Source organism: Athene noctua, chromosome 8 (genome assembly GCF_965140245.1).
Source record: "Athene noctua chromosome 8, bAthNoc1.hap1.1, whole genome shotgun sequence".
Lineage (NCBI taxonomy): Eukaryota > Metazoa > Chordata > Aves > Strigiformes > Strigidae > Athene > Athene noctua.
Window position 1 is genome coordinate 12729612 of NC_134044.1, and position 25915 is coordinate 12755526.

General features: G+C 39.7%; 1 protein-coding gene across 3 annotated transcripts in view; it reads right to left on the reverse strand.

Annotated features, from left to right (window-relative positions):
* Positions 1–6183: 6183 nt before the first annotated feature.
* TFDP2 (transcription factor Dp-2) overlaps positions 6184–25915 on the reverse strand; it is a 62669-nt gene continuing 42937 nt past the window's right edge. For all 3 annotated transcript variants that reach the window (XM_074911932.1, XM_074911931.1, XM_074911933.1), the window contains 4 exons: positions 24727–24878; positions 20721–20887; positions 14181–14286; positions 6184–13271 (listed from right to left, as the gene is read on the reverse strand). In XM_074911932.1, the coding sequence (XP_074768033.1) occupies positions 13088–13271; positions 14181–14286; positions 20721–20887; positions 24727–24878 (609 nt within the window). In that variant the 3' untranslated portion in view covers positions 6184–13087. The remainder of the gene's footprint in view (positions 13272–14180; positions 14287–20720; positions 20888–24726; positions 24879–25915) is intronic.

Below are 25915 nucleotides of genomic sequence, written 5' to 3' on the forward strand. Positions count from 1 at the left end.
AGGTAAGTGCAAAAGCCTTTGTAGTTTCTGCAGGCAGGAGCAGCCACTGCTGTGCACTTAACAGCAGTGTGCCTGCGAGCACCGAGCAGAGGGCAGCGCTGGCCTGCGCCGTGTTCTTCCTCTTATGAAGCACTGTTTCATAGCTTCAGCACAGGGGGGAAATACATGCCTGGGTATCCAATTTAGATGGTATTTTACCTTCTTTATGGAGTTACAAAAATGTGTAAATGGAGAAGGAAAAAAAGAATTCTGGCAATAGACAGTATCACCTTCAAAAGCTCGTCAGTGTGCATTCTTTCCTGGTGTGTGTGCACCCCGTGTGCACGAAACCCCTCTCACCTGCTTAGCCATGTCTGCTGGCCCACTGTTTCTGTGCCCTTGTGTTTCTTCACCGCACTGGGCAGCGTCGACAACAGTGCACAGGCCACTTACCTTACGGTTTTACATCTTTTAAGAGTCTGACCGCTGGTAAGGGCAGTGTTACTTTTTTTTTTTTTTTTTTTTCCCCTTCTTGCTACTGATATTTTCATACTGTCTTTTTCTAACACCAGTTTAACTAGATGAATAGAAACAAAACTCCAAGTTTGAGGGATTATATCCATTAGCAATCAGAGCAGGGTATATTTGGCTGCAATTATCTTAGTGCAGTATATTTGTTTTAACTGAATGGTTTATTAGGCATAAAATATACCACTTGATGGATCCAAAGGTTTGAAATAGGGGTACTCATCTCTGAAATGAATTAATGAGACCTATGTCTGAGTCTGGCTAGAATTCTTTGGACTCTGCAGTTATTTATGAAAAATTTTCGGCAACCAGTACTGCTTTATTTCCCAGAATTGTTGCATTTCTGGTGATAAACCCGTTTGTTACCATGCCAATCACACATTTCCTATATATAGATGGCTCAGTACCAGTCATCTCAGGAACATGCACAGTCATAGAGTTACACGGGCTGGAAGGGTCCTCAGTTAATGTACAAACCTAATCAGGTCTCTGCCAGTGCAAAAGCTTCTGCCCCTCATTTGCTATTGAAGGGCCAACAAATACTGGTCTGATAAATGCTCTGATATAGTCAACTGGGTCATTTGGTGATGGACCCTAGACAGAATAGACCTATCACATTCAATCTTAGTTTAATAGTCTTAATATCTGATGTCAGAAAACTGTAGGTAGGAGCTTGGCAGAACATGAATCAGAATCATGGAATCCGAGAACAGTTTGGGTTGGAAGGAACCTTAAAGATCATCTAGTTCCAACGCCCCTGGCATGGGCAGGGACACCTTCCACTAGACCAGGTTGCTCACAGCCCCGTCCAACCTATCAAGTTTGTAAGCCTAGAATGTTTCCAGCTTGACTTTAGTCATGCTAATGAGATGACAACATCAAAGGTGAGAAGGTTCTAAAGTAATAACAATAAAAATCTCGGGCTTGCATCAGAATGGCTGCTAACAGCCAACAGCTGTATGCATTTACATCTCATACAAAGTTATCTTACTAGCAATAGGTAGAGCAGCTTCTTCTGCATTTTGGTTAATTTATTATTAAAAATACTTAATTACTTTGTCATGGTAATGTGGAAATGTTATTTTAGTGTCAAGATAATGATAATTAAAAATAAATTTAAAAAGAGGTCTCCCTTAAAGGGTGTTTAGTTAAGTACTGGATCTTTTTCCATCTTAAAGTTTTCGTCTGCAGATTCTCCAGAGCTGTTTGTATTTTTTAACTCTCCAATGTATTTAAAGCAACTAAGGATTTTCCCTTCAGAGATCTGCCCTCCATTAGATCTAAGTGTTTAGTTGAATCATTTTTTTTCTCCAATTAATACCATACAGATTTAACACACTTCAGATGAATATATTCCCCCTGTCATGATTATTCAGTATTAGTCTGCTTTGTATGGTCAGAATTTTGAAGTAATAATCTTCCTTCCTCCTGGTCAGAGGCCATGGAACTGGCTCCCTGAATTTCATAAATCCTGTCTGGGAGTCCAAACAAGGACTAACAGTTGGAGAAGTCCCAGGCACTGCTGTGGAAATCTCTAACAGGAGAATAGATTAAAGCATCTATCCGGAACTACCGGATTTTGGTGACTTAATGATTTTTTAATAAAAATAGACTCTCCAGTTCCAGTGCACTGCTGACTCACAGCGTGCTTCGAAGTCTGGAATTTCCTATAGAGGTCCTAAAGCAGTTCTCAGGGAGGCCTGTGCCGAGGCCTGTGCCGAGGCCTGTGCCCGGGGGTGGCGCCCGGCGGGTCGGTGAGGGCGGCCGGCAGGCCCCGCCCGGTGAGGGAGTCAAACGCCTCAAAAATCAAGAACGTTTATAAAAAGGTTGATCTGGCTTTTGTTTGCCTTCTGGTTCCGAGGCTAAATCCTGGCTAGGGGGGGTGCTGATGCAAATAAGGCTTTGTTTTTCTTTTCTGCAAAATCCAGGATGTGCGCGGCGGCGGCGGCCCGCGCCTTCCCCAGCGAGCCTCAGCGGGGCGGTGGCCGCCGCCGTCCTCACCTGTGTCCATTTTCAGCCGAAGTTAAACCGGGCCTCGAGAAGTGTGAAGCAGCGTCCCTGCAGCCGCGCCGCTGGGCCTTACCGGGGCGCGGGGCGGGGCCTCCGCGGGGGCGGGACCGGCCGCCGGCAGCGCAGGGACCGGGACCGGGACGGGACCGGGACCGCGGGGCTTTGCCCCTCACCTGCGCGGGGCTGGCGCGGGTGTTGCAGAGCGGGGAGCGGCGGGACGCTGCCGGCGGGGCGGCGCCACCTCGCCCTCGGGGACCGAGCGCGCCGACAGCCGGGGAAGCGGGACGGCAGCGGCCGGCGGCGTTACCCCGTCCGCGTGCTCGGGGTGCGCTGCCCCGGCCCCGGCGCTGCCCCGGCCCCGGCGCTGCCCCGGCCCCGGCGCTGCCCCCCTTAGGCCCGCTCGGGCTCGGTTGTTCCGTGGGGCTCGCCGGCAGCGTCCCCCCGCTGCGGAGCCCGCCCGGCGGCCGGCCCAGCTCTGCAGGGGCCCCCTCGCCCTCTTGTTCAAGGGCGATGTGAGGGGGTGAGCGGGTGTTCCGCTGGCGCGGAAGCGGGCACACGCCAGGCAGAAGCGGGTATAGCCTCAAGAAAGGGATACGGTTTGTTGGAAGGGACGGTAACATGGCTGTTCTGGTGATAAGCTGCCGTTCTGCAGCAGTAGACTTAAAGCACCAGAACCGCCTCTTAAAACACATGAACATGCAAGCACCTCTTTTTCCGGTGCTTAACTGAGGTGTGGCCTTAAAACATGCTGGTAACTGTGGAAGCTCCACTTTTTTCCCCCTTTAAAAAAAAAATCTTCCCGCACAGCAGCTCTCTGTGGGTGCAGTACTGGCAATTACAGTGTGTGAGCTACCTGCAATGAGTCCGGATCCTTCCTTACCTTGCAGTAACTTGTTCTTGTCCAAGCCCTCAGCCTACTTGGTCCTGCTACTGTGAGCTCTGAATGCTGTTTAATTTCATTCTGGAAAGCTGGAGGCTTAAATTGTACACAGGTAAATGGTCGGATGTTTTCCCATCATCTGTGTGGTTTACTCATTTGAAATGTTTTTTAACTCCTAACTAAATGTGCCAAGAAATTTATGTCCTTGTGGTGCTTATTTATTAAAAATAGCCATCTTGCTTATGCTAGCAGCTGCTGTAAAAGTGTAGTCTGCTGCTTTTTACATAATATGGTATTAAATGGGATTTTTGTTACCCAGCATTTGAAAAATAATGTTCCATTACTGGTGATAGATTGTAATATTTGTATATTATCATTGCTGCATGACCTGGACTTTAATGTCAAGATGACGAAAACTTGGGTTAGTTAGCACAGGCCATTTGAAGCAAAGGAGAGTATTGGTTTCGTGGTTTGGTGTATTGTAAAGCAATGGGGCTTAGATAATTTTGCTGGTTTTTAACTGTTTGCTGCCTTATGCTGGAAGAACACAAATCCTTGTTTGCCAGTACTTCTTCCTCATGTTGTCATCTCATTGTTGCAGGCCTTTATGTCAGTTCCTGCTCGGTGATGCCTGGGACAACAGGTTTCATACGGCTCGTGGATCTGTGATTTCTCTGGGCGACTGTTGAGGGATTCACGAAATGTAACAAAATCAATCCTACGGTCGGTTGTTTAGGTGGCAGCTGTAAGAACCAATAGGCAGGAATGCAAATCCTTCAACAACGTGTGTTTTTTTTCAGTATGACAGACTCACTGTGACAGAAATCGTGCGTATCCTGTGAAATACACAGGAACAGTTTCTTGTGTTTTGTTACCCTTGAACAGAGGTTTCAGCAAGGAGACAATCCCAGTGACGTTAGGTTTTTGAGCCTTTTAAATGATCTACAGTAGGAGCAATGGAATGGGAATTGGTATTAAGTAGGAGCCCAGGAGCAAAGCTAGGTTGTTCTTCAGGCGATGAAGGACAGGGGCACTGCAGTGGAGCTGAACCCTGTTCAGGAGCAACCTACACGAGTCACACGCAGTCAGGGACATTACTCGTGACAGCGGACGTCCACAATGAAGTATTGTTCAACTTTATCTCCTATCCCACACTTGGGATTGAGACAAAGTTTAATGAATAATAAACCTACACAAAGTTGGTGTTGTGTTGGGGGTTTTTTGTGTTGTTTTTTTTTTTTTTTTTCTGGTTTCCCTGAATGTTTTTAGATTTTTTTTTTTTTTTGCTTTCTAACAGAATGTGTGTAATTCAGCAAAACACAATTGTAAAGACTTTTTTAAACCGAGGAAAAAATTAGTTGTTGTCTTGATGTTTCTGTTATTGTTAGCACAGAGCACCTTAATGCTTTTGCAGCAGTTACTACTGTTTGATTCCTTTTTTTTAGAAAACATTCATTTATGTGAAGAAGCGTATAAAACAGTTTGTATGATGCTCTTATTGGACAGTCAAAGAAATTGAAACCAAAAGCATCTGTAATTTGAGAGAGCTCTTTGCAGATTTCTCTGTTCTTGGAGAACCAGGCTGATTACTTCTTTCTTAGAGGAATCAAAAAGGGCTTTATGCTTTAACATTTTCTCAGTCTCTTATGTTGGGTTCTTGGAGGAGAGACACCAGGGTGAAAACGTGGCACGAAGAAATAAAGTAGCTTACAACAAAACCCTGTCCTTAGAGGAGAGTATTTAGTCTAGCCAGCTTCACCATTAGTTTAATGTTCCAGAGTCCTTCTGGTAGTAACTTATGTAGCACTGACAGAAAAAAAGGTACAGATTTATTTATTTAATGAACAGTGTATTACTGAGATAAAGACTGTACCCTTTCATTTCTTCAGTTTCTTGCCCATAAAAACCACATAACAAGAGTTTTTAGCTAGTTATTTGGGGCTAACTGGAGTCTGCCAAATCTATTCTTGAAAATGCCTTCCCAAATACACACCAATGCATTTTCAGTGAAAGGGGGTCTGTGCTAGTTTTTATTTATTACACAAGAATGAAGTTTCTTCCTATTGTCTTTTAACCTGTGCTTTCTGCTGGTTTATTAAAAATACTGGGTCATGGGTCTTCTCTGCACATGGGGAAAAACAAGCACTGTGAAATGACTTGGTGGGCTGGAAAGCCAACACAGATGATGAAGAGGGACTGTATTTAATGCTCCTGAAATTCTCATCATTTGTATTCTTGCTACCAAAATAGGGGGAAGGGGGTTGGGAGGATGCGTGTTCAGAACCTGTAACGGTTTGAAGGGTGTCCCCAGGGTAGGGGCTTTAGCATGAGACACAAGGGCAGCACACAGAGTACTGGCATACAGCGTGCTGAGGAGAACACTGTGAATGCAGCTCCTAGCAGACTTGACTATTAAGTAGAAGAACCTAACACTTGTAAGAAAACAGAATGAAAAAGTCTGTGTGAAACATGCATTCAATTTGATGTGGAAACTGATGAGCTGTTTGAGGCCTCTCTTAGGTATACACTGAGTGCATGTCTAGATGAGATAGGGACAATAATATTCCTGAACATTTTCTGAGTTACTTTGTCAAAATGTACCAAATTCTAGAAGTCCTGCATCTTTCCCTGGATAATGACATACTAAGTTTCTCTGAATGGTAAACTAACCAGTGAGGCCACAATTGGTAGAGTTTTAGATTTATTTTCAAAACACCAAAGGATACAACATTTCCTGGACATTAAATTGTAAAGTAGGAGTTTTCCTTTTTTTTTTTTTTTTTTTTTTTTTAAAATGAGGTACACATATTGTCAACATTAGCCTTGAACAACTTTTTTCCACATTTTTTTTCTCAAAAACAAGCCCAATCCTGTTGCCTTGAAATTCTTTTATTCAGTTTTTCTACAGTTAAGCTTTGCGTTCCTGTTCACAGACAACTGAATGTTTTTCTCCAAAGTGAACGTAGTTTTCACTTAGACCTGTCTGCTCCCCACCCCCCTTTTGCAATGTACAGTTCCCACTTGCAGCATTTTCAGTAAACATGGGATCAACTGAGTATACAGAAATAGCTTCTATAAAATTTCCATTAAAAAAATAACAAGTTTTTATTTACAAAGTGTTTGCTACTACAAAGTAATATTTCCTATTGGTTCAAATATACTATTTGCTAATACCAGTGTTCCTATTAGGAAAGTAAAACTTTGTATATGCATTTTTCTTTATATCTTTGTCAGTGTTTAAAGCACATATAATACTACCACATTCTTTTTTTACACTACTCCTAGCCACGTACAGTGTGGTAGTAGAAATTAACACAATTTGATCAGGACAAAAAAATCAGCATAGCTTAATAGCAGTCTTTCTGCAAAAATAAAACTTTAGTTTATAATTTAAAGGTATTTGGAAAGAAAGAAATTGATGGAGAATTCAAAAATGTGCAGCAAATTATTTAAAAGATGAACAGGCAACTTGAACTCTCCTGAAGACACGAATTTAGTACACGAAAAGAGAGAAATATTTCTGCCAAAGTGTGTGACACTTTATGCCAATACATATGCTGGGGGAGGGGGAGAGTAAAATGGGTGGATTAACAAATTAATTAAAACTTCAAATCCCATATAGTTAGCCTCCTCATAAATTGGATTTGTCAGTGCTTGTTTTCTTCCCACCCACCATGTTTACAAACCCTTGAGTTGAGCTTTGAAAGAGGTATAAAATAGCTTTGTCCGTGACTGGCCTTGTTCTTAAAAAGTCTTATTTAATTTAAAAGTTAATGGCCTTTCAAGTGGTTTCTGCATTTTTAAACATAACAAGGAAGTGTCTCTACAACTTACTTCCCTGTAGAATATAGTAGCTGTTAAAAGTGCAACTGTAAGGGGGGAAGGGTGGACCTGCCTTTTAGCCCATAGTGCTTGTTGCAGCGGCTCCACAACCCTGGTCGGGGTGTATGGCAGCATTGCCTCACTGCCCGGGGACTGAGCTATTGCCACATCATCTAAGTGCCCACAGACATGTTCTGTTGTAAAAACTGCCTGTACTTGCTGCCTAGTTACTCCTGACACGATGTAGGCTGTGCAGAGACAAGGGTTGGTGCCTCGGTCCCAGGGGTTTGTTTGCAGTCAGGACCCGAGGAACTCGGATCCTGGTTCTTACGGGTTTGTTCAAAGTAGGGTGAATTTTTTCACAGTAGGTGCTTGTGAGATACAGTTGCATAACATTTGCATATACTTCTCTGAAGTATTTCTCATATATATAACCTGGCTTTAGAGACAAAGGAATGTGCCAGAAACGTGTGATGGGTTGTGATTCAGCTGGTGTTTTCCTAGGGAAATTCTGGGAAACCCACTTAATCCCTGCACTAGTGCAACCAAATCTACTAATTGTTAAAGTTACATTAGAAATTTAACACACCCACCAAAAAAACCTGGAGACTGATTTTGTGGACTTAACCTTTTCTGGTCAATGTTTTAACGTCTGTGGCTGCTCAGAATAACTGTATGTGACCTAAAAATTTCAATGGGAAGGGCTGTGGATATGTGGGTTTTTTTCCTCTTTGCCTGCCCTGGTGTGATGGGTGTACCACTGCTGCCTTATGGAAGGCACAAGAACCAGACCGTGCCAGAGATTAATTTCTCTGTTTCCCTCAGCCTGGATAATAAGCTAAAACCAAGCCACTGCTAAAGATTCATTCTGGCTTGGAAAAAGTTTCCTATATACTGCATAGATGAGTTTGATTTACGTCTACAACTGGATTTAAATTTTACATAGCTGTAGCCTGCTATCCCATGGTGGTAATATAGCTAAAGTGTCTATGCCTGGAGAGTGTTAAGTATTTAAGAATAACATTTAGAAAAGTCAGAAGATTAAGTGATTGCCACTTACTCTATCCAATACTAAAAAGAGATGCAAGTCTGGGCTACTGGGATGTTCCTGTGTGTGCTTGGAATTATCATGGCCCCACTACAAATACTGATCTGACCCAGGTCAGCCTGCTTTTCTTATTGGAGAAGGAAAAATGCAGTTATTCATTTGCTCTATACTATTCCTGAGCAGGAGGCTTTGTCCTAGATTTGGATGGTTAGATCTCAGATGTTTCTTCTGCCCGATTTTGGGGTCCTGCGGGCTTGGTGGCTATCCTGAATGTTGGGATTCTTGGGTACTGTCAAAAGATGTAAGAGAAAAAACATTTTTGTTTTGGTTGATCTCTGTGGTAGGCCAGACAAGGTAGGAGTATTAAAGATGTAGAATGAATATGCACTCTCTATACAGCTGCAATAAATAGCCCCTTCAGTTGTTGCTGTTGGACTGCTCTTACATGCAGTCCTCACCTACCTGTCAGTACCAGCGGGCTGGTTAGGGATCCCTGCATGCCAGCTCAGGTGATGAGATCGAACAAGCTGGGAAGTATTTGTATGAGCAGCCCTACAGTGACTTGAAGCGATGGTAATATTTAGCAGAGGGAATGGACAGCTGGGAGTAATGTAGGTTGTAGGGATTTTTTTGGCAAGATACGAGGGTCCAGGGGAGAGCAGTTGCTCACAGCCTCTTAAAAACACTCACCAGACTAAATTCTAACAGCTAAAAAGATAAATGATAGTCTTATTTGGGTACTTGGTTAAGTCTAAGGAATGAGAGTTTCAGGAAGTTTCATGCTATCAGGATTTGGTTATGTGATAACCAGAAATTATGAATGATTTATTTTCATACTGCTTCTAGATTCAGGTCAGAGTTCAAGAAATGGCATATTTTAAAAACCAAAACCTCGGTAAACAGATCGACAGTCCTTAGCCTTTTCCTTCTTCATCAGTAATGCTGCAAGAGGCACCGTTTCCCAGTGCTGAAGGTTGAGATACCTTCAGCTGTAAAATATACTAGGCTTTGGAGTAACTCAGCTGCAGCATTTCTTTCTTTAAAATTAATTAAGCAGAAGGAGGTCACCTCAAAGTATGACTATTACTAAAATTTTGTAAATCAAAAATTAAAAAAGCTCAGTCTTTCCCCAGCTTCATTGTATCTGGTTATTTAAAGTACTTCGGTTCCTGAGAGACTCTTGTAATGAAAAGCTGTAAGTTAGGTGTCAGCTTTCCATATAACAGAGAAATTTTGTCTTCCACTCATTTTTTCATGTAGTTTGTGGTGCTGACAAGTTTTTCTAAGCCAAATGTAGATTTTTCAGGCACTATAAAGTAAGCCCAGAAATAAAGCTGTTTACTGCAATATATAAAAAAGCATTTACACAAAGCATTATACTGCTTGCAGCTAAGTGCCTTCTGAGTGTATAACCAAGAAATAATTCCAAGACACAGAAACATGTCACACATGAAAATTTAAATGTTAACTTCGTCTTATAAGAGATACCATCTAGTACCAGTTGCTGCATGTTTCATACCAGCCAATGTCAAGGGTATTGCATGAGACAGGAGGGGATGATGGTAACTGAATAGAAAATGGGAAAACCAGGCTTGCTAATGGCCATTTTATTCTGGAAAATATCTGCTGTTGGCTCTCAGAGGGAGGGAGGGAGGGCCTGCATGCTGAAGCAACTGAGCACAACTATAGACGTTGGCTTAGGGGGAGCTGTGCGGTTGCTTAATATTCTCCATCTCCCTTGTTACTCATAATCGCTCAGAGCTCAGTTCAGATGCAACAGCTGCATTTTGTGAGGTCCTGCATTTACCTGTTTTGTTTCGGGTTTTGTGGTGGTTTTTTTAATTTTAAATACGTCAGCCAAGATCAACAAGAATGATTGAGAAACTTGTCTGAGATCAGACATGAGTGACTATGGCTGAACAAGGCCCAAAATTCTCCTAGTTCCCAGACTTCAGCATAACCACAAGACCGCAGTGCTTTAGCTGAACTTCATCCTCAACTGGAACTTGGGGCAAAGAATCCCAAGGAAAGAATTTCCTTTTGAAGTGTCTTCGAAGTGTTCTAACTTGTTTTAACATTTGTATTCAAATAGTTCAGGAAAAACAACTATTAAAGTCTTTGTTCAACTATCTAAATAGATGTTATGTGCTCCTATGTTTTTTTTTTAAAGTTGGTAGCTTGAAATTTGCCAGAAAGCAAGTAGTTGTGCAGTCTGCAGTCCTCCTTTGAAGGACCTGGACATCAATGGAAGGAAGGTATCAGTGAAGATCTGCCTCCTGTAAAGCAGAAAGCACACTGACTGCTAATAAAATACATTCCATTTCTGGGCAGGAAGCCTTTTTTTGTCAGGTTCTTATAGTTCAAAGCACTCCTCTTCAGCAGTTGTTTAGTGTTTTGCTGTTTGGTTTTTTTACACAGATCTTGAGTGGGAAATGTGAAAAAAGTGTAAAGTTAAATGTGCCCCTAATGTATTGGGGAGGGGGGAATAATAAATTTAGAAAATGTTCCCCTCTTAAAGAGTTCCTTAGGATCCTGCATATATCAGGTATCTTTGATAAGATACCTCTCCATCGAAAACTGACAGGATAGTTTTTGAAAAAACAATGGATTTTTAAGAATAAAAGCAATTATCTGTTTAAATGAAGTGTCATTCATGAGGCTGACAATTCCATAGTGATATGCCTGGTGTGTCTGTTACCTTCTCTTGTTTCAATAGTGAGCCACTTCAGTCAAGTGCATTGACTGTCTCAGCAAGAATATTATTCTGTATTTGTAAAGCTTTTCTTCCTATAGAGGTAGTGTTACCGATTTGGTTGAAGTGAGGTGGTGTAAATCCCTCAGCCTTGCTGTTGCCTGTGAACCATGAGCACAGGACAGTGTTAACAGTCTTGCCCAGAGGGTGAATAACATGGGAGACACGTAAGAATTCTTTTAATTTGTGCACTTGCAACTCATTTGTTTAAGTTAGATAGCTCTACTTGCTCAGTCAAGAGCTACGCTTAAATAGTGGTGCTGCCCTAACTGTACCTCAAATGCAGGAGTTCCAACTGTTTCTGATAAGTTTTAAAATTTTTAATTGCAAGCATGCAGGTGTGCTTGTATGCTCCTCGCAGTCTGACCTGTCCTGTATGGAGCTAGTCACGTGCTAACTCCTGCACAACAGCCAGGCAGCTGTTTAGCTGGAGCCTCATTTTATCTTACTAGCTCAGGCTTAGTGCTTTTGGATCTTGCTGGCTTAAGTGCAGGTTTGTCTTAAAAGATCTCGTGGACATACCCGACACAGTGCCAGAGCAATGGCCACAGCAGTCAAGGGATGCAGTTTGCTGCCACTGCTCAAGCAAGTAACGGTTTGACAAGCTGCCGAATCTCATAACTAAGTAACAGAGCCAGCACGGTTGAGCTCTGACAGCTAAATATACAAGTCAACTATTTACATACAGTATAAAAACTAAAAAGGACACCATTTTAAATTGGATTTATCTAAGTAAAAATAGTTAACTTTGAGACTAGTTAAAACACTGGATGTTAGAACATCACAGGAAGAGTATATCTACAGTGTATTTTGTTCTCTTCAAGGTTTTTTAAAAAAAGGTCTTTATAATTGGATGTGATGTTAACTATAGCACACAGAACCTCCTGTTGCAAGTCTAATTTAACAGTTCAAATAGGAGTCACATTGTGTTATTTTAGCCACAAGTTATTTAAGAAGTGGCTCAATACTACTCTTCTTCAAAGGCGCATCAAGGTAAGTGCAACAGAAATTCATTCTAAGAAAGTCTATCATAATCCAAGCTGACTAGAATGCAGAACATGAAATAATATATTGTTGAAATTTACTTTTTTTCCTAAGAACCTCAGCCTGTGACTTTAAACATTATGTGACCTGCCCACCCTGAATTTGAAAATACTGCCTTGAAAACATTCTGCCTGAGATCCTTAACTTAGAGGCCTTTTTGAAAAACAACCAACACCTGCTATAAAATCAAAGGGATTACAAAGTTAGAACAGTAAAGGAGAAGCTATCCTGGATACACTATAATCTAGAAATACAATTTTAAAACTTTTTTTCCTTGAAAAAAGCTGGTGCAGAGAATACTGCTGTTTTTATCCTGACTGTTTAATAATGGCTAAGAATAATCACTTATTTATAATAAATTAGGTCTGCAGTATAAATGAACATATGAACCTTTCAAAGGAGACATACTATTGTTACTTTTAGAGTATCTAAAATGGATTTAAACTATTTCAAGATTCATTTAATCACTTGTAATTTATATTACTTTAAGAATCTTCTATACAGCAAGTTGAACAGAAAAAAGCAAACATTCTAGCAGTCCCTTTTCCCTAGAACAATTTTCATAGAAGATAGTTTTAAATAGCTGTTTTAGCACATTTGCATGTGCTCTCTCTCCCCCATTTTCTAAAGGTAGTTCAGCCAAAAGACAATGCAAGAATTGGCATTTGTTGACTGACTCTGTTTTCTTCTCCATCTGGTAAAGATAAGGCGAAGACAGAGACTTGAGACAGAATGTCCCAAAATGGAAAATATGAACTTGATGTTTACTTTGCTAAGTCTCCAGGGACTTTGTTCTTTTCCTTGGTTATAGTTGATAAAAACCACTTCACTCTGTGTCGGCATGTCACTCCGCGTTCAGTTACAAAAAGTTTTCATTTCAGTTGTGGATGAATTTGTTTTGAAGCTTCCATTTTGCTTCACTGAACACAGTGTAAACCAAGGCAAGAAAAGTAAAATCCGAACAGGAGCTCCCAATTAAGAATACTTATGAGCAGCACTTTGTATATTCCGTTTTCTACTGTCCTTATTCTGGGGAGGAAGATTCCTCATCTTCATCCTCTTCATCTTCATCATTGAATGAGCATGGAGTTTCTCCCCGTGATTCGGAGTAGCGTGATGCTGCACTGCTGGACTGCTGACTGCTAGGGGCAAGAAACTGCCCAGTTGCTAAAGCCACTTCAGCATCCAAACACAACCCTGGATTCTCACTATCAAAACAACAGAAATGTTGAAGTTTAGAGGATTTCTCATGAAGTTTGAAGCTTTCTTTTTGGCCTCTGCTTTCCTTTAGTTAAAGAAATGCTACTAACAAAAAAAAAAACCCCAAAGCTTTACCTTTAACACAGCTAGTAGTTATGAAAACTGCTAAAATATTGGAAAGTTATATAAAAAAGATTATTGGGTGGCTTTTTTTCCATAACCAACTAGTAGAATTGCTCAAGCTTAAAAAAGCTTAAAGAAGAATAAATCCATCACAGTTTTGTCAACATACAGAACTGTTTGTAATATGAAATGAAGCTATTAAATGCCATGAGGAAGACCCTGTTCTAGGATAACCCCTCCTTCCATTTTTTAAGGTACAGGTAACCTCCAAGCAAAGTATGGTTGTTGAGGTGTTTTTTGGATTGGGTTTTTGTAATTTTTGTTTTTTGTTTAGTTGTTGGTTTTTAATTTAAAATTATGATTAGACTGTGTGGACTAAACTTCTTTCATGAGAGCTTAAGCAGTAGTGCATTTAGACACCAAACATTCTTTTATATTCTTCATAAGTATTATCAGCCTTTTTTCCACATGTAATTATCTATTTGTAGTCCATGCCCAGGCAGGAATTTAAGGTTAATCAGGAAATCTCTATCCTTACAGTAAGTGGGATTGGAAGTGATTCTATTCTTTTGAAACATAGATACAAAATAGCTAGTATGTTCAAAATTCAAAGCATGTTGATTTAACCTTTCAAATATTATTATCAAGGATGACAGAATTAAGAGACTTTCCCACAATCAAAAATCAACCATAATAGACTCATTTCCTGCATATAAATGGTATGAAATAGGGAGGTTACTGAAAGTACCACAAGCATATGCCACTATCCTTGAATAAAAATCCATTTTATTTACCTTGATTTAGCATCAGAAGTGCCTCCTGCTACCTCTAAATGTGAAACTGCTTGTGCTGAACTTGAAAGTAACCCTTGGTTTATCCATGAAAATCCTGCAGACATATCTAGAAGAAAGCATAATTTTATTTATGCTAGTTACTTACATTTTTTTCCTGCCTTATACAATCTTAAACTTTGCATTCTTTTTGCAGTTAGGATTCCTTAGTTTAGAAGAGGAGGTACCAGTAGCTCTTGTTTATTTTATACTGTAGATGTGTCCTGTTTAATCAAGATGTAATTATATATACATATACCCCATTGTTTGTGGATGCACTCAAGCCTTGCAATCCCTCGCACTCAGAACTCTGGTTATTTCTATGAAGGTTTTCCCTCTGTCTGAAGAGAATTCACACTGCAGACAACCCCAGCTAGTAGCCGTATCAATCCGAGGTACCTGAAAAAGAGTTTTGGAGTCCTTCACGGAAACTTCCTGCTACAGACTGATCCTATGAAATGCCCCAACAGCTCTAAGTGCCTTTGCTGCTGCACTTGGTGAAGGTATAAATGTACTGCACTTGTCAGGACTGGAGATACTGCAGTGAAGCCACCGAGGCAGGATGCCTTTCAGTCATGTGTGTTCTGATGGCCAAAGGCAGTTTCATCTCGGTGCTCTCGTAGCTGCTGTAACGCATCCTCCTAACCCATTCTGACACTGAACAGAGATGGCAACCATCAGCTGTGGACAGGAACAGACCATGTCAAAGGTCTTGTGCAAAGAGTATGCAGGAAAGACCCTGCTGTACACTGCATGTGTGATGTGTTAAGTCAGTCTCCTCCCTAGGGATAGGAAATTTTTGGATTAAAATGGTCTTGCAATAATGCTGAATTCCTTGAGTTAATTTGTTAAAAGCCCTCTGAGGGACAGGAATGGGTTACTTACAACCCTGACAGTACTTGGTTTCAGATTCCCTAACAAGTGATGCCTGTCAGTTGTTTCCAGTTATGCACATTTCTGCCAAGAAAATCAGCAAAGAAAATTAATTGACCCAATTACTCTTACAGGATTTGGGAAGCAGGGGTGTTTTTGTTTCTTAGATAAGGTGTTTCTATTGACCTACCCAAATTCCATCTCAACACAAAGTTAAAATCAAGTTATCAGGACCATCTAGTTCTTTTTCGTGGCACTTGCATATGGTTCCAGCTGGGTGCATTAAACCAGGAATTACAGTCCTTACAGGTTTCTATGCCTAACCAAACCTCTGTCCTGTACAGCACAATGGCAGTAAAATGGGACTGTACTATTCATATTTTACCTAGAATTGCTCCCTAATAGCAAATAAGAGGAATAACTAAATGTGTGTTTGTTACATACCCTTTCTTATTTGTCCTGTTTTCTTGTTAAGCTTTGGCTGCTTGAGATGTGCCACTGCACTGCCTCACACAGGGGTTGTTCCTGGCAGGTTGTCACAGCCGTATAAATTGGCTCCCCATCCACCGGGACCTGCAGGCTACCCTGCTTTGTGCTGTGGAGACTTGTTAGCAGTGCGGTATTTAAATGACGCTACAAAGCAAGGTGAGCAAGGCTGATGTCCTGCCAGCACAGCCTTTGGAACATGATGGTGAACATCAGTAAGTGGCAGCTTTGGGGTGAGCTATGAGTAGATGAGAATAGTTGAATATGGACTTAGCTGGATGGCTTTCATTAAGACTGCCCTAAATGCAGTTACAGAGAACATGTTCTGACAGTCTCCTCCTGTCTTTTCAGGCGGCCGAACCATTTGGAATGACTGCATTGTATTTAGATTAATAAAGTGGATTAGAGATATATCACAGGGTTGTTTCCTGGTCTTTTGAAGGGCTATACCTGTGTGTACATGCTTAATATTCCAGAAGAATAACAAGTCACTGCTAGTAATCTTGCATTTTATTAACGTTTTGGGATAATAGCTAGTTAGCTTTTCTTTTTGAAGATCAAGGTGAAGGAAAGTATGGATTTTACATGTAAGGCAGAAAAAGATTCACAGATGCATACCCTGCCTTGTACTTTCATTGCCTTGTATTTCTAAATCTGTTTTTCAGTGGGCTCTGAGGAGCCAAGGAAAAGAAGTCATCTGTGAAAGATGGGGAGTTTAAGAAGCCATTTCTGGTCAGGAAAGGACTGTCAAAATAGAAGTCTGCCTACAGTGAGAACACTGACCACTTCTAGCAGAGTAGATGCTAATAGCTACAGTTATAAACCAGGGAAAGCAGCTTAGAAAAATCTTCCCAAGGTGGTACTGTCCAATCTACGAGTGGCATCCTTATTATGAACTAGGCATATCTTGTAGGAGATAGACTTGGTAGAAATGTGTCCTTTCCATGAGGAGGCTCTAAAGGAATACCTGCAATAGGCTTTAGTGGTTGCTGCAAAAGCCAAAGAGCTGCACGGGATTACGAATGGTAGCTGGACAGGCTCATTCATTCAGCAGGTAACTCGTATCTCCTCAGGTCCAGCTCCAGCCCATTTTCCAGCCAAGGCTTGTTATGTAGGCAAATCACAGAGCACTTCATGCAAGGAACAGTAAAGAAGTCTAATCTAGAGGTCCTAAACTGCACCACTTTCTCTGCCTGCTGCCTTAGTGGGATACATAGAAGTGGGATAGTATTACAACAACTCAGTGCCTCAGAGTTTTTATTTCCTGCTTTTTTTAATCTGTACTCTCCTTTCTAGGAGTGAGGACTCAACTGACAAAGGAAGCACTTGGTTTTGCATTAATGGCCTGTAGTATACACATGGCTTAAAAGGCACAGGGTGTTACTCTGGCTGTGGTTCTACACGAGCTGCTGTTCACCCAGCAATCTCACTCCCTCCTTTACACTTGAACTGTTCTGGTTTGAATCCTTAGCTAGGCAGTTCTATGTGACAGATTGCCAGAAACTCCTCTACCAGATAAAGAGCCTGCAGTTTAGTACCCTGAACCAGCTCATGAAGAGGGCAGAAGAAATAATTGTGTCAAAGTGAAAAAATGGGCAGCAATGTGTAATTAGGCTTGTGGCCCAAGGATGCCATCTTAAGCTGGTGCAAGTGTTGTATTAGAAAGAACATTGCTCCTCCTCTAGTAAGAAGCTGGCAAGTGCTGTGGTTGCAGTGCAGCCTGTTGTATGTCCACCACTTCTGGATCACCAATTTAGTTAAAGCAACACTTCAATGTTAACTTTTAGTGTAAGTAATGGTTAAGCTGCTGTATACTCTACTCTTGCTCCCTCTTGGGAAACAAGAAAAAGTAAGGTCAGATCATGTCAGTGTTAGAAATATGCATCAATTATGACAATTGAACAACAAAAAATGTGTTACAAATATCATTTAAGATGTATGTAATATTTTTCTTTATGGCATTAATATGCCTTAGGTTCTACTGATTTCAGTGGCAGTCAGACACCCAAGGATCATGCCAATGCAGTACTTACAATATGTATTAAAAGAACCCAACACTTTTTTGCCAAAACATCATGAAACCTATAGAAAACTAGAAGACACTACTTCTATCAAATTAGAGCCCTTGAAGAATAGCTAAAACATAAGAGCCTCCTGCAAAGAAAACACACTAATACAGTTTTGGTGCACACAGCATCAGTTGAGCAGTTCCAAGAAAATTGTTTGGCATATTTAATGCAATGAGAAGTTACTTTTTTTTTTTTTTTTTTTTTTAAAGCTGAGATGGTCCAAGTTTTTTTGACAATTGTGAATTTTTTTCATTGCTTGGATTCTTCCAGCTGTTTCTCCAGTCCTATTAGCAAGCATTACAGTACCAACTATCATTAGTATTTGGAAGTCAGTAATGGCCAGGTTAAGGTCAAACTAACATTGTACAGGAAATGACTTACCTACTTAAGACACATTAGAACAGGACTCGTTTCTACTGCAGTTCAGTTCATGGAGTCAGCTAGTGTGGGAGAACTTTAATCTTGTTCGTAATAAATTTACACAGTGAATAAGTAAGAGACCTCGATTTACTTTTCTTGTATAGTAGTAATTGAGACCAGCGTACTTAAAAGTGCCATCATGAGAGCTGTGGAAGTAACTATGAATTCTAAAAATCAGTGATTAGCCTGCCATTTCACTACCGGTGCAGTGTAAGAAACAGTGTCTAAAGACTGCTCAGGGTAAAATGGGAAGTTAAACTTAACCGAAACTACATAATCAGGCAAATGCTGGCTTTTCAAGTGGTGTGCAAAACATTTAAATTTTTTCCTTGTCAGTTACTGCCATTAAAAACCTCTACTGTGCAATTCATACTCTCAACTGTAGATTTCTGTTGTGTAATTAAGTATCAAGCAACAGATAGAAGAAACCTTTAAAATAAGTGTACATCCTTCAGTAACACTTCTGGACTAATTTTTTCAGAGGCTCAAGCAGTTGAACCCGTGTCTGAAGAGCACATTACTTGCCCCAATGCATTCTGAGTAAAACAATAAAATCAATACATTTCTTATGATTAAAATTCTAGATAGGTTTCTGGCTGCTGGTCTGCTACTAAGGAAAAAACCTTAACCACAACATTCTTTAAGAATATGCAATCTTAGAATCTGTTTTTTTCCTGTTCAGGTTCTTTAAAACAGAGTACTACTTGTTTCTCACTTGCACAGGAACATCACGGTTGTTTTGCCTTTAATGCTTTCAATAAAAAACCCCACCAGCAGTACACTGGTGTGACTCAATTTTTTTCAAAAGAAACTAAAATGAACTACTGATCACCAGTTTAGACATGTAGTTCTATAGCTAAACTTTAAAGGCTGGTTTTACTCGGTAAACAGTGTAATGACACAGGGGTTTTTTGCAAATGTAAAGAACTCCTATTCTCTAACATAATTAATGCAGGTTTAAAATGAAATCGAAATTTTAGTTTGCTCCTCGATATATGGGAGTAATTAAGTCTTGCAGACAGCAAGACTATTAAAACATGTGGGTTCTGCTCCTTTCCCCCTTTTTCGGTTGGTGGTAAATCATGTGGGAAATAATTTTTAGTTGAATGAACCTGCAAGTACAAATCAAGATTTCTTTCAACTTCTCTTTTTGGCACCAGTGTGTAATTTCAAAATTGACTTAAATTAAAATATGAAATCTTGGTTTTAAAACCCACAGGACAAAGGGAGCAGAAAAACACAAAACAAGTATTGATAAACATAGGCATATTTGATGTAGTTTGAAATGTTAAGTAATTTAAAATATACTAATTTTAGTGAATGTAACTGAATTCTAATTTATATCTGGCACTGTTTTGACATCACAAATTTTAAGAAAATGTTTCATTCTTAACTCCTGCATTGTGAAAACACAAATACAAAAATACATGTTCAGCTTCCTGACTACTTAAATGTATTTTTCTTAGCAAAACAAAATAGCATTTTTAATATAAAGCCTGCATTTAAAAGATCCTGAAATGAAGACCGTGTGTTGTCAACAGAAGGGAATCAACTTCAGGAAAGTTTTCAAAGTTTTCAAAAACTTAAGTTAAACGTTTGAAGTTTCTGACCTCCCTGTGTGACAGACACTGTTTCATACTACTGTAATTTAAATAAGACCAAAGCCCAGTTAGTGGAGGAGTCAGTGCAACAGCTTTGTTCCGTCTTTCCTCAAAAATGAAGGTCTGTATACAGTACTTTATGGGGTAACACTTCCTCTACAGATGAAGTCCCTCCAGACACTTGAGAAAATGTTGGGCTAAGTTTAACTTTGGGTAGATCAAGAAGACTGTAGTCTGACAGTAACTAAAGAAAGCGATTACTAATTTTAGAAGCGCTAGTCCAAAGATGCAACACTGAAGGAGATCTAGGTTGGAGTCTGTTTAAGTGTGACCTGTTCAAACTGTGTGACTAGAGGAGGTAAAAGCCTCTGCATGGGACACCTGTCCTGGGAACTCTTGGGAGCCTCTTGCTTTATTTAGACCCACTCAGTTCTCAGATGGTACCTGCTGCCCATGTGTTTTATTCAAGTATCCCTGGTTTACATGTTAAGTAAGCATGGAAATAACTGGACGCAGGAGACCCTACTGTGTATTTAGAGTACACTGAGCATCTCTGTACAGACAGAGATCTGGACAATTCTTAGCAGAGCTTACCTACCTCAGGAAAGTAAAGTGCAAATGCAGCTGGGTCACACATGGATTACACTCAACCACTTAAAGATGCCCCTTTTTCTTTCCTTTTCCTCCTCAACCTGAGAAGAGCTGCCTTCTTCCAGTTTGCTCCTCCACACATTGAGAGTTATTCAAAATTAATACTAACCCATGAAAACCCGTTCTTGGTGTCAATTCAGTTATTTAAGAAACAATTTATTCACAAGACAGCTCACTCAGAAGTTTGTTGTTATAAATCAGTGTGAATTAAGTTTGCAGAACGACTATGAACCTTCCAAAATTCACTGTAAAACATCTCATTCTGTACCAACCCTACGAGCTCCCACATAACTTCAACTTCAAATGTTACATAGCTATGTAGGTTAATGTAATTCAGTTCGCTTCAGTTAACTAATGTTATGAATTTGATCAGGAGCAATATTTAAAAGTCTTACCTAACTTACCTGTGATGTAGCCTTCTAAAGCTTTTGGCACCAGTGATTTTGCAGTTCTTAGGTCCTCAGCTGAGCATTTGCCTGCCTCAAGCCCAAAGGACATTCCCATTCTCTTCAGCACCTCACTGTCATCATGAATCTCAAAGGTGTTATCGAAATTAAAGAGGTATTCAAATCTGCACGTAAAATGTCAAAATGAGACTGTTTTGAAAAGAGCCTATTTCCCCCCCCCCCTTTTTTTTTTTTTTTGGTATGCACTTGAGGTAGGTGTCTAGATTCTTCCATTATCTGTAAAGGGTTCTTAAGGAAAAAAAAGTGCAGCAAATGATTTTTCTCTTCTGCTTCTGTGACTGGCATGCCTACATGGTTTAAAATGGCACTTTCTCAATTCAAGTAACTTCACCACTGCAGGAAAAAAGTCTAATACTTTCTGCCTCATTAAACAGACTCAAAGGGGAGAGGGAGGCCTTACTAAACATGAACCTTCACTTCCACTGAATCCAGTACTTTTAAAGGTCACCTGCAGCCCTGTCACCAAATTTTGCTTCTTTTACATTTCACTTTCTTGTCTAATGTGCAACACTCCTCCTGTGAACTGACCTATTTACCTTGGTATAACTTTGCTTTGTTGGATGCATTTGGATGCAGTTAGTAAAGCAGACTGTTCAGAGTCCTGTATGTTAACAACCTACCATTTCTGCTGCAGGACTCTCAAAATGTTTTTCGTTGCATATAGAAGTGGAAATAGTGATATAAACTTAATATAGCTTAAAGAAAAGCAGGGGCACCTAGGCTGACTTTATGCTATGATCACAGGCTATTAAAACTTTGGACAGCACTGGTCCAGGGGTTACAATATCAGGCTAGTTCCCACTACCACAGTTTCTGCTGACAAAACCTTTATCCCTGGAAAAGCAACCCATCCATGAGATAAGATTTTTAAAAGATAACTCAGTGGCAGGTCTTCCATTAGCTCTCCAAGCTTGTGTAACGTGGATTTTCTTGATAGTTTTTTTCTTATACCTGATCCAGTAAGTTTGGAAAAGTTACATCTTTTGTGCCTATACACAAAATTTTCATCTAGAAATCTACATGCTTTGTACTAGGTGGAATTGTCACTTACAGACATAATTTCTTTTGTGACTCATATGGTATTACTTGTAAAACCTATTCTTTATGCAGCTGTATTTATTTAAACATAACCACTTTAAAAGGGAAAAAAGTATGTGTCACCATACCTTTAATTGGCACAATTACATTCCTGCTACCTAGGCTGGTGCAAGTCACATAACTATGTTTATAGTTATAGTTATATGTTTAAGAAGCAACCATGTACAGTTGTTCTCTATGTACATTCCTCATGTCATCCATGATTTTGTAGACACCCATGGATGCACTCTCCTCTCTGTTCTAGGCCAGAGAGTCCATCTGTTCCTTCTCTGAAAGTCTTTTCATAGCTTCAGGCGTTGCTGATGCCCTCCTGTGTCTCTCTCCTGGTTATGCTAAACTCTTTCCAAGTATAAGACAGCATACAGTATTCCAGATATAAAAGTACTATACGTACACAGTTTTATATTGTATTTCTTACTGTTTTTCCTAATAATTACCAGCATCTCTTACTGAGAAACTTTTGCTCTCATAGAATGATCTACTGGGCTGCCATCATACTATTCAGTGCTAAAGACTAGGTCCAGAGGCCAGTACTGTGTATGTGCAGTTTGGGTATGGTTCCTGTCTCTTTCCCATGGTTAGTGCAAATTTGTTCAACAGTGAATTTAATCTGGATTTTCTGCTCTTGCAGACAAATCTCTCTCTAAGGGTACAAGAGCTTACTTCCTACACCTTTTCTCTAACGTATAGCACTGTATCTCCAGTGGCAAAATCAGCTGTATTTCCTATCAGAATAAAGATGTTCTAATTTTCCAAGTTTCTGATATATCTGTTGTGTCTGAATGCTTGTTTAAAACTAGGTATTTTGGTTCCTTTTTTTCTCCTTTTCCTAAGACCTACAGCATTTATATAAAAGCATCATATACACTAAATATATTTTTCCTGTTCAGGTGCCTCATCTTTTCAAAACAATTTTTAACTTCTTCCCTTCTATCTGAAGACTCTGCTTTCTTTATTCCAACTTCAGAAGTGTCATTCCTAGTATGCTGCTTGGCACCCAACTGCCTTCTCAAACTAAACAAAACTTGCCCAATAACGTCTTTTTTACACATGTGAGAAATTACAATCTGTTTTGGCTAGATAAAGGCTATTTTTGCATAGGAGAAAATTTAGAAGACACAAGCCTATGTTTCTCATGATGCTAAATCCCCCTTACATGTATCACTTTTCCAAGCAATTATTTTCTTTTGGAAGATCCTCTGTAAAGAGAATTTTGAGTAGCTAATGCTGTGAGCTTATCTGTTCATTGGACTTTCTAACATCACCTGCTGTTGTATCATAAATACCAACCAACCAGTGCTTTATATAAATGTGACTTGGTAGAAGAATGGAAAATGGAAGCCCATTACAAGAGAGGGTTATTAAGTAAGGTTGAAACCACTTGAAGGACAAGCATCCAAGTTGACCAGTAATGTGGTTAGGCAGCAGAAATACTCCCCAATAAAGTACAGATTTTGAATTCTCCAAACTGAGTGACCACTTTTTCCAACTGCCTTGTTTAGCAGATCAACGTAACAGTGATTTAAACACTAGTAGTTTCTGACACTTTATCTACATACTGCTGCTGCCGCTCATCAGTTGCACAAATAATACCCAGAGTGGAAAGCTTGTTTAATTTGGGTTGTACACTTAATGATCTCCAGCTGACAGTAATATTGAAGCTGGGTTATATAAACTGGAATATCAACCTCAATAATTTTGGTGTGCTCATTTTTAGTACTAGTGTTTTCTTACAGTTTGAGATTGTAGAAGCATGTTACACTTCTTAGATCCCAAATGCCAGCTTAATCTCCAAAAACTTCAAACCTAAATGTAGAGCACAGCAGCAAGTGCAGCAAGAACTGTATAGTATGTCTATAAAATAAGGGTATAGTTAAGCTAAATCAATATTGATCCTAAAATTCCCAACTTGCTGAACTGCAGTGCTGATAATAGGAGTATTCCAAAAGTTTTGTCACAGAATGTATTGGAATTCCGTCCAATTTTCTCCAAAAACTCAACTTTTAATAGGGTTGCTTTTTTGCCTTAAGTTACTAGACACGGTCTATTTTTGCTGCACATTAATTGACTTGGAAGTTCAATACAGGATTTGTATACCATAGGGTGAAATCTGTAATCTACAGCATTAAAGCAAAGCCAGCTATTTTCAGCTAATAAACTAGTTGTGATCTGATTAACAGCTAATGTAATAGTACCTCATACTTCCAGCCATATCTTCACAGAATGAAGAGCATAAGCACCCAGAAGTATGTAAGTGGAAGATTTTCAGATTAATGTAGGAGTGCAGCCATAGCCTTTTGCTTACAAAGACAGTATTTCAAATTTCTATATAATTTACTTCCTTTTTTCCTTCAAAGAGCTAGGTGCAAACTTTTTGCTATTAAAAGACACTTTCAAAGTTGTTATTATCTCCTCTAGGATGTTACTTTTGTGTTACATGGATCACTTTGTGTTTCTGACTATATACATTTATGGCATATTAGGAATAAGAATTCAGAAGCACTACCACATGGCTAATTCTGCCCTAGTATATAATTTCACTCAGTTATTTCTCCTGTGCAGTGAATGCTCTGAAATGCCAGTCTGAAGTGCCTTTTACAACAGTGAAAGTCAGCCTGTTTTAACTAGAGGTAGTAAAGCAACGTTGATAAAGTCATTCCTATTATTACTGTGGTTGCATTAAATATTAAAAAAAGCAAAACCAAAACACCCCCCTGAAGGGACAATAGAAAATTTAGATACATAATTGCTTTTAGTAAACTAGAGAAATTTCTCTCATTTGTTCAAAGAAAAATTCCAGTCCAAAGAAAATAAAATTCTAAAAATGGATTCCATAAACACTCACTTATCACTTGATATGCTGCAGTCTATAACTGTTCTTTTGCTAGTGTTGACTATTAGGAAAGGCAGCTGTATAGTTGAGTTCAAAGCTGGAGGGCCTTGATTTTGTTGTTCGTTTTGCTGATTTCTTTGTACCAAGTTTTTGAAAGCTATTTGCTGTAGAAAGAAAGAAAAAACAATCACTGACAGTAAAAGATCAGTGTTTCTAGGAAGTGGAACTTCACAGCTCTAATTTACAAACTCTCAATACCTCCAGTATTTTTCTGTCAAAAAGGAAGCTGTGGCCTGACTTCCTCTTTGCACTAGTGAAGCTCACCAGGAACAGAAATGAAACACTAATTTTTCACACATATCCTAATGGCTATGGCCCCCTCACAATCCCTGGAGAAGAAACAAGAAAGGAGCAATAAAGCTTGCTGGAGTATGGTTCCCATGGTTCCCCCCCATTCCTTTCAAAAAGGCACTAGAGTCAGAGGTCTCCTGTTATTTTATACGCATAAGTACATCTCAGGCTAGGAACTAGTTACACCGAAACAAAAGTTAACAGAAATTAGAGCATCCCCCCACTTCCTATGATCCGTATTCTCTTCCCCTTCTCATTCATCATCCTCTTTTCTCTCTCCAGAGTTAGTTTTGAAATTTTCCTCTGAAAGTTTTTATACAACATATGTTTGTGACACCACTCGCTCTCTACTGAATCTTATATCTGACTGCATATGTATGAAAATGTGTGTTTTTAGGAAATGTTATTTGTGGGATTGGAAGTCAAGTGTACTTACCCACTTTGAGGCACTACTTATTCCACTTAATGGGAAGATGGACAGACAGAACCCCAAAGGGCTGGTAAACCATTTGTCAATGAACACAGTCAAGGAAATAATGACAGTTGGAAATAGTAAGGGAATGCAACTCTGTTCAGACTAATAGTTAAGAGGACCTGAGTTGCCTTGTTTTCACCAGGATAACTTCACGTTACTCTTCGAGAAGCTGCTAATTTATTAGGTTGGACAGATAGAATCAAAGTTGTGCCCTAAACAGTGAAACAATTTTTGGTGATGACAAAAGGAGATGAATCAGATACTTAGAAGTTTTAGTGCGCATCTAATGACATGGAAATTGTATCAATATAGTTGCATCAGGAAAAAAAATACAGGCTTATTGCCTGTAACCTCATTAAAAAGTTTGATTGTATT